This window comes from Antrostomus carolinensis, unplaced genomic scaffold (genome assembly GCF_000700745.2).
Source record: "Antrostomus carolinensis isolate BGI_N321 unplaced genomic scaffold, ASM70074v2 scaffold24814, whole genome shotgun sequence".
NCBI classification, from domain to species: domain Eukaryota; kingdom Metazoa; phylum Chordata; class Aves; order Caprimulgiformes; family Caprimulgidae; genus Antrostomus; species Antrostomus carolinensis.
The window spans coordinates 1,117-9,709 of record NW_010311821.1 but is presented as its reverse complement, the minus strand read 5'-3'; the positions used below and the strand labels follow the sequence as shown (position 1 = coordinate 9,709).

General features: G+C 54.9%; 2 protein-coding genes across 2 annotated transcripts in view; one reads left to right on the top strand and one right to left on the bottom strand.

Annotated features, from left to right (window-relative positions):
- The first annotated feature begins 6 nt into the window (after positions 1-6).
- On the top strand, positions 7-5,690 carry BSDC1 (BSD domain containing 1). Its single transcript, XM_010166854.2, has 10 exons — positions 7-16; positions 743-859; positions 1,483-1,653; positions 1,771-1,825; positions 2,197-2,312; positions 2,664-2,732; positions 2,927-3,008; positions 3,199-3,738; positions 4,799-4,902; positions 5,442-5,690. The coding sequence occupies exons 2-10, from the start codon at positions 764-766 to the stop codon at positions 5,472-5,474; spliced, it is 1,266 nt and encodes a 421-aa protein (XP_010165156.2). The 5' UTR covers positions 7-16; positions 743-763; the 3' UTR covers positions 5,475-5,690.
- Positions 5,691-7,680: 1,990 nt separating this feature from the next.
- Positions 7,681-8,593, bottom strand: part of TSSK3 (testis specific serine kinase 3) — a 1,418-nt gene continuing 505 nt past the window's right edge. The window contains exon 2 of the mRNA XM_010166853.1: positions 7,681-8,342. Coding sequence (XP_010165155.1) covers positions 7,681-8,342 — 662 coding nt within the window. The remainder of the gene's footprint in view (positions 8,343-8,593) is intronic.

The following is an 8,593-nucleotide window of genomic DNA, read 5'->3' as shown; positions in this document are numbered from 1 at the left end:
GGCCGTCAAGGAGAAGGTAAGAAGCGGTATCGGGACGGGACGAGCCTCCGGGATGGGATGAGACGGGATTTCGGGGCGGTCTCGCTGCCCGGGGGTCGGTGGGTTGAGGGAATCGCGGCGCTGGCCGGTTCCCCGCGGGGCTGCAGCGATGGTTGGGCTGTAACTGTTTTTTTTGACCACCGCCCCCGATCCTTCCCGACCCCGGCCTCAGCGGCTGCCTGACCCCCAGCGAGGGTGGGCGGCTGCGGCACAGCCTGTGACCCCGGGAAGGGGACAGGTCGGTGCACACGGGGAGGGTTGGGGTGTGTTTGTTATAAGTGTGGGACATGGGGACCTGGGGTGTTGCAGCTCCAGGGGAGCAGCGTTGGGCCCTGATGTGAAAATCACCACCTGAGCAGGGAGGGCATGTGCTTGCAGCATCACTTTCTGGTGTGTAATTTCCTGCCTGTGACAGCATTACTTGTGTTAATTATACACTAAGTATCAGAACAAGGCTTTTCCTAACCTGTTTTTTTCCATTCTTAGCTTAAAAAAACCCACTGTAAAGTGTTCTGATGGTTGCTGTTTCCCGTTGTTATTCTAGTTCTTACGGTCTTACCCGTTGCACTCACTGGGGTAAGGGCTCAGCTGGGTTAAGGACTCTCACAGTTTAACCTTTGTAGTGTGCCAGGTGTTCCCAGAGCGGCCGTGGCTTTGTCAGGGAGCAAAAAGATTACACAATCTATTTATCATCTTCTTACAGTCCACAGAAGCTTTGGAATTCATGAAACGGGACCTGGCTGAGTTCACTCAAGTAGTGCAGCATGACACAGCCTGCACCATCGCTGCTACGGCCAGTGTGGTCAAGGACAAGCTGGCAGTGAGTATGGGAGGAGGAGAGCTGGGATCCTTGTTGCAGAAAGCAAAGCAGGGAGTGGATAGGATGTACCTGCCTACAGGGACATGATCCTCTGAACAAACCCCAACGTGTAACCATGAGCTTCAGGTTTCAGGCTTTCTCCCTGGTGCAGCTTTGGTGCTGAGCACTGTCTGGGATTTCCTTGGTGTAGGGGTGAGGAACCTCTAGAGATGAGTGGAGGAAGGTTCCCTGTGCTTTCCCTCTCCCTGTGTGCCATGTAGGTTGGATACTGGCAGTGTCACTGTTGTGTGATATTGGATCTCCACACAAGCTGCCAGTCTAACCCTGCACAGCTGCTGCTCTCACAGTCCAACCCCCAAACCAGCCAGTCTCCAAACCTGGCTGTGTCCCTCCCCTCAAAGCTTAGGCTCAGTTCCCCACAAACCTATTACAAGGCCTGCCTGCGCCACCACCACCCGAGGCTGGTGCCTTCCACCCAGCCCTGGCCACAGAATCACACCATTAGCACTTTTTTGTAGGGAGAGAAATCCTGCTTCCTTAAAGGAACCTGTCCAGGAAAGGCTGAGACTTGTCCTGCTGCTGCAGGCACTGTTGCTTATACTGTGCTGCTTTTTCTTTTCAAGAGGACAGAAGTTTCCTCAGGTGCAACTGAGAAGGTGAGGAAAGGACTCTCTGACTTCCTGGGTGTCATCTCAGACACATTTGCTCCCTCACCAGATAAGACCATTGACTGCGATGTCATAACTCTGATGGCAACACCCACAGGTACCACAGAGCCCTACGACAGTGCCAAGGTGAGTGTCCTGTTCCTGCAGCTTCTCTCTGGGATGCAAAGTCCCAATCACTGTCATCTCAGGGCTCTGCTGCTGCCTCTCCACTGACAGCTCTGCCTTGTGTGTCTCCTCCTCCAGGCTCGTCTCTACAGCCTCCAGTCAGACCCGGCCACCTACTGCAACGAACCCGATGGTACGGGAGGGCTGGGCGGTGCTGCAGAGCTAACCTGGCCCTTGCCTGGGGTCTGTGGGTCGTCCTGAATTGCCCAGAACTGGTTTGGCTGTAGGTGGGGTCACCATTTATGGAGAACAGATCTGTCTGGTGCACTGGGGACTAGCTTAGACTGAGGGTTTCCTGGGTCAGTTTAAACTGGTGCTATGTGACCTTGTACTGACAGAGGACCCACGGCATTGGGTGGGCTCAGAGACCCACATCTCCCTCCTCCTTTGCCCCTTGCTCACCCCACCTGGTCTGGTCAATAGTATTTTTCCAGTGAAACTTCCCCAAACTCTTCCTGCTCTGTTTGTGCCAAGGACTGTTACCTCTGTCCTCGTCCTGTGCAGGCCCTGCTGAGCTCCTTGAGGCCTGGCTCTCTCAGTTTAACCTGGAGGAGAAGAAAGGGGAGATCGCAGAGCTGCTGGCAACCAGCCCTTCCATCCGGGCTCTCTACACCAAAATGGTAAGGCCCTGCCTGGCTCCTGCAGTGAGCAGCTTCTGCCTGAGGTGCAGGGAAGCCCTGAGCTGTTTGGGCCCTGGAGTTGATGGTTGAAAGGCCTGTGGTGTCATGGTCAACTGGCACAGGGACGTTAGGCAGCATTTGGTGTTCTTCTTCCCTGCTTGTTTGTCATGAGGCTGGAACAGAAATTCCCCTGTAGCTGTCTGATGCGTGTCTGCCAGTGTGTACCTGAGGCTTGGTCCTGAGTCTGTGCACCTGAAAATACAGGTGCCTTGTGCAGGTTATGAGGGGAGCAAGGCAGTGGCGCAGCCCTCCCTCTGAAGTGACTCCCGGTGTTTCCCGTGTCGCTCCCAGGTCCCGGTGGCTGTTTCTCATGCTGAATTCTGGCAGCGCTACTTCTATAAAGTGCATCGCCTGGAGCAGGTAAGTGTCACCTGGAGGTGGGTGGATGCTCCAAGGAGCTCTCTCATGCAGACTAACGAGGCAGAAGATACTTTTCATGGAAAAGCAGGGATCTGGGTTGCCTTGGCTGTGTCCTTCTTGTTGCTGATGCTGAAATACCTGGGGGAAGGAAGGACTGGGGATGTGAGTCAGTGCTGACGTTGAATTCCCTGCAGGATGAAGCCCGGAGGGAGGCTCTGAAGCAGAGAGCAGAGCAGAGCATTCACCTAGAGGAACCAGGCTGGGAAGAAGATGAAGGTGAGTCAGATGCTTGGGGATCTGCGGGAGGGCTTGTGCAGACCTTGGCAGGTCTCAGTTAGAGAGGGTGGTGGCTCCTCCTCGCTCCCACAAATTCAGCTCCCAGCTCAGCTGCAGCCGACCCTGCTGCGCTCTCAGCTGCTGCTGCACTTGCTGAACTATTTCTCACTTCTCTTCTGCCTTCCTACAGAGGAGTTCTTGGGGATGTCACCCCTGCCTTGTGCAAACGTGAAATTTCCAGAAGCAGCAGAGAAAGAATCTGCCCCTGCAGCCCTGGAGGGAAACCACCCCACTGCTCACAAGGGACCCTCAGAGGAAAGCTGGGCTGTCCTCCCTCCGGAGCTGACCCCAGCAGAGGGGAGCCCCTCTGAGAGCAGTGAGAGCATCTCCCTTGTGACTCAGATTGCAAACCCTGCCTCTGTGCCTGCTGCGCAGCTACAGCCTGGAGCACAACCAGCTGGGACCGGAGACATCTCCCAGAAGCTGCTGGAGGCCACCTCAGAAGACCAGAGCTCCCTGCCAAAGCCACCAGAACCTGGTCATCCTTCTGCACCTGCCCGGGAGTCAGCAGCATCCTCAGAGCAACCGGCTGTTACAGAGCTCAAAGAGGTGGAGAGCAAAGCCCAGGGCAGGACAGAGACTCTGAAAGATGAAGGACCAACGGATCTACGAGTGTTTGAGCTGAACTCGGATAGCGGGAAATCCACTCCCTCCAACAACGGCAAGAAAGGTGCGTCTGTGGGGCCACCACACAGCCTGGGACCCTTCTGCTGGGGTGGCAGCTTTTGGGGAAAGGGCTCTGATTTTGTGATGATGTAGGAGGAGAAAAGGGGTTTTGCCAAAATCGCCCAGGAAAGTTTGATCCGAAGACTGTCTAATGGCCAAACTAAAATGAAAGCAAATCCTTGTGCTGTTGGGCAGGTCGAGTTGGTCACATCAGATAGTGACAATCTGCTCTCAGCAGGCAGCTTGGCCAGTGCTGCAGCTGTGGCCTGAGCCCCGTTCTTGTGCTCCCCCAGAGAACAGAGGGTGAGACTCCTCCAGGACCCCGAGGAGGGACGTTTTGCAGCTCTGGCTGCCATTATTTACAGACCTTTCATGTCAGGGGGTTCTACCTTCAGCAGAGCCTGCTGCAGGTCTCCCAGAATAATGGTTATGTTGGATATAGGATTATAAAGCCACTGAAAGCAACCAAAGCTCCAGCAAAGTGGCCAAATATAATGAACTGGGTCTGTGAGCAGAATGAAATTAGACAAGAAATCAAAAGTCTGTCAGTTGAACAGAGACAACCTGTGGTCTCTGGCCTGCTGGGGCAAGGCTGTGGTCTGTGTAGGTGAAGTGGTGGCTCCTTCCCTCTGCATGTTGCCCCCAGGAGTGTCCCTGCTGCTCCTCTGTCCCAGGAGGTTGTTCATTCTGTTGGGGACTGTGATAGTCCCCGTATCTAGGTCACTCCTGTCATTCTTTATCTGTTGTATTCTCCGTGTGACTGAAGTGTGACACATCCTAGTTCTCCCAGGCCAGAGGAGAACATGTTTCAACATTCACCTCTCCCACTTGTTCTGAACCAGCCCATGTTGGGGAAGTGCAGTTCAGTCCATCCCATCTCAGCAAGCTGACAGCCTGCTCTTGGGAATGGGGGAGGCTTCTCTCCTCGGGCAGATCTGAGCCTCATGAATGCCAGGGCTTTGTGGGCTGTCCCTTGGGGGGCTTGGGCAGCTGTGTGCTTTGGCCAGAGTGTCTGGAGAGCACGTCCAGCTCTGATGGCTCAGTTGTGATGTTTGTGGTTACAGGCTCCAGCACAGATATCAGTGAGGACTGGGAAAAGGACTTTGATTTGGACATGACTGAAGAGGAGGTGCAGCTGGCGCTCTCGAAGGTGGAAGTGTCTGGGGAGGTGAGTTGAGGGGAGGTGCTCACTCAAATAGGCAAGAAAATTGCTCCCAGAAACCATCAGCAACTCCTTGGGGTGATGCTGAGTGAGCTCTGCTGTTGCTGGGTGCTTCCCCTGGGAGGTGCAGAGGGACTGCAGTGCCTCAGAGCAGGAGGGCGAATCCCTCAGCCCCTGTGGCGGAGCCCAGGCCGTGCAGCCGTGCAGCGCGACGTGGCTGCTGCTGGCCTGGAAGGGCAGAGCCACAGCAGGAAACTGCCAGCCTAGAGCAGCTCCCAGGAGGCTCCTCCATCTCTGAGGACACAGGTTTAGCTCAGGATCTCAGCGTGGGTGTTAGCTGGAGCAGAGAGTGATGGGATGTGCTCAAAGAGGGATGAGTGTGCAAGTTCCCCAAGGGAAACAGCGAGCGAATCCCTGTTGTGAGGGTGTGGGAGCGTGAGGATGCGTCAGGCTGTGCTGACTCAGATGCCCTGGGCAGGAGGCTCTGTTGGCAGATGGCTGTTGAGTTACAGAAACAAACTGAAGGATGTTACTCTTGCTTACAGCTGGAAGATGAAGAGTGGGAAGATTGGGAATAAAGCAACTGCTTCCAGTGTGTGTCACAGGCTCATTTCCACCATCGAATGTGAATTAAATCACGGACCGGCTGTTCCTTTGTGTGTAACTTTGCTGGGGAATTGCAATTCCAGGCTGGAGGAGCTTTATTCCCGCTCTGTGGGCAACTCAAGCGACCCCCTTCAGACCTGGAGGAGGAAGAAGCAGGAGTTCACTCGTACACTTAGCTGCTAGGGAGCCCATCTTCTCAGTAGGTCCTAGAGACTGGTCAAGCCAAAGCTGACTGCCCCGAAAGCGTCGGGAAGAGGCAGATACAATGCAGTGAGGGGTCCCTGGGGTGAGCTGGGTGCTTGGACACCTGGCAGGATTGCTTGGTGCCACCAAACTGCCAGCTGGCTGATTGCTTGTGTGTGCTCGTGTAATCTGCAGCACAGCAGTTCAGAGGCTCTCGGATACAAGCTGCTCCTGCTCGCTTGCTGTTCTCCGCTCCTGGCCAGGCCATCCCTGGAGAAAACCCCTGTGTAGGGAGCAGCCAGGGGCTGGAGGTGCTGTGGTAGAAACCCCTCCTGCTGTGCCACTGGTTGCTGCAAAGAAAGGCAGTTGGCTTGTGGCTTTGACCCAGAGACCAGGCTGGAAGGAGCCAAACTCCCTGCCAAACCCTGAGCTTCTGCCTGGCTTTTCATCATGGAAGCTTTTTAAAATGGAAACTCCAGTTCCCTGCTGCAAGAGCAGCAGCTCCTCTGAGATCACAACCTGCTGCTTTTCCCTTTACAGCTGCACTGCCTTCCTCTGCTGGGTTTTGTGTGTTTCTAGGTAAATTTCCCAAGCAAATTACTTGTGGCTTGCTCTTACTTGATCCCTTCTGGGCAGGCTCTGGTTTGGGTCACCCTGGGAGCAGAACCTGCCTGTTGTGGAGCCCAGTTCAGCCCTTGCAAAGCCCCAATCTGGCCCACTGACCACTCTAACCTCTGCTTTGGCACCGAGGCTTTGGCTGTTCCCTTTCCCAGTCCAAGGGGAGGCAGAAGCACCCAAACATGGGTGGCGGCTGTTGGATGAGACTGTGTCCCCTCGTGTCCCACCCACACCAGGTCACAAGCCTGGCTGTGCTCGCTTGGGTTCCTTCACTTAATCCCTGTGACTGCCTGCAGTGCTTCCCCCAGACCCACAGCCTCTGTTTTTGGGGCAGTTCCCTTCTAACAGCACGAGATGCTCCTCAGTGGCTGTTGCTGAGTCCGGTTGTCCTGAAGGGACAGAGCCCTCGCTGCTGTCCCTGCCCTTCCAGGTGATGGTTTTACACACGTTCCCTTTGTCCTTCCACCCCTTCCAGGGCTGCTTCATTGGAGCTGTGGGTTTACTTCTGGTTTTGGATAACATTAACCTAGGTGCACTTGGAAGAGTTGGGGTTTTGGGCTGAGTTTGGGTTGTTTTGGTATTTTTTTCCCCCTCTTTGGGGAGACTCTTAAATGCAGCTCCCCACACAGGTGAGTTGGTGGCAGCGGTGACTTCAGACACTTACATGAGAGCATGTCCTGCAAAACCCCTGAGGGCTGGGCCTGAGCTACAGCTCTGATCCTGCTTGGTGCACATCAGCCCCAGCAGAACCTCTGAAAGGTGCTGTGGCCTCACCTCCTCCTGGGCTTAAATTTAGCTGGAGCAGGAAAACCTGCTGTGGGAAGGTGACACCAGTGGGAGGGTCGGGGCGGGGGGCTCAGGCTGTGTCCCCTCTGGGGGTGATGGTACGAGTCACGGCCGGCTCCCTGGGCCTGCAGCAGAGCTCTGAGGGTGCAGTGCTCTCATCTGGGTCACTTCCCCCCCCTGCCCCTTTTTCTTTAGTTAAATTAACCATTTGGTTGTCTGTGCAATATTCTCTGTTCTGAACTATTCTGCATCTCCCTGAGCCTTTTCTAGCTGGGGTGAAAACCAGGAACAATTCTAACAGCTGGTAGTTTTGTAACCATAACTTTCTCCAAAACTTTTACAGACTTGCAGTTAACAGCAATTAAAGGAATTCTACAGAGTCTCTGCCTGTGTCTGGTGTCCTCATTGCCTTTCCTTGCAAGGATGGTGATGGCTGGGATGGGTCTGTGTGGCAGGAGAGAGGCTGGAGAGATGGGAAACACAAATTTCAAAATTTATCATTATTTTAGAAACAATCTGCTCCGTTTGGGGAGAGTTATCATCATTTTAGAAACAATCTATTCCATTTGGAGGGAGTAGGGTGAGCCCTACTCAGGGGTTAGTCAGCCATGGGTGCCTGCTGACCCCCTCGATGGACAGTCTCAGTGTCATGTCTGGTTCCAGCAGCATTTTAAGGAGGTTCTGGCACTCCATGGAGATCCCCAGGTGTCTGGGGATGGAAACTCCTTTCTGCTGCTCGTGCAGCATCTTGGGGATGTCGGTGTCATCAAAGGGCAGGCGGGCGCAGAGCAGGGTGTAGAGGATGACGCCCATGCTCCAGACATCGCCCTTCAGGCTGTCGTGGGGCATCCCCTGCAGCACCTCGGGCGCCGCGTAGGCGATGCTGCCACAGAAAGTCCAGCTCAGCTCCCTCTGGTCCCTGGGGAGCAGCTTGGCAAAGCCAAAATCTGCCAGTTTCAAGGTGTGACCCTGCAGCAAGGCGTTCTCACACTTGAGGTCCCGGTGGGCCACCCCGCAGCTGTGGCAGTACTGGATGGCTTCTACCAGCTGGCGGAAGAGCTCCCTGACCTGGGGCTCAGGCAGGGGACCCTCACGGAGCACGTAGTCAAAGATGTCCCCATCTTCTGCCAGCTCCATCACGAGGCAGATCTTACCCTCTGCAGATTCCAGTATCTCGTGTATGTGGATGATGTTCCTGTGGTCCAAGCGTGTGATGATCTGGAGTTCCCAGGGCAGGAATCTGTGAATAAATTCTGCCAAGAGAGGAAGCGGGTTTGCTCACGGGGGTGTCCCTGAGCACCCAGCGCTGCCCCCTCCCCATCTATGATTCTATGATCTGCTCCCAGGTGGCAAGTTTGGGAAACTGACCTGCTGGGAACTAAAAGAATCACAGAATCCCAGACTGGTTTGGGTTGGAAGGGACCTTAAAGCTCATCCAGTCCCAACCCCCCTGCCATCAGCAGGGACACCTTCCACTAGACCAGGTTGCTCAAAGCCTCATCCA

Bases quoted from the DNA above. Each gene is read 5' to 3' on its own strand.
- BSDC1 (XM_010166854.2), top strand. From the start codon at position 764: ATGAAACGGGACCTGGCTGAGTTCACTCAAGTAGTGCAGCATGACACA. The intron at 2,733-2,926 runs GTAAGTGTCACC...AATTCCCTGCAG, and splicing joins AAGTGCATCGCCTGGAGCAG to GATGAAGCCCGGAGGGAGGC. The intron at 4,903-5,441 runs GTGAGTTGAGGG...TCTTGCTTACAG, and splicing joins AGGTGGAAGTGTCTGGGGAG to CTGGAAGATGAAGAGTGGGA.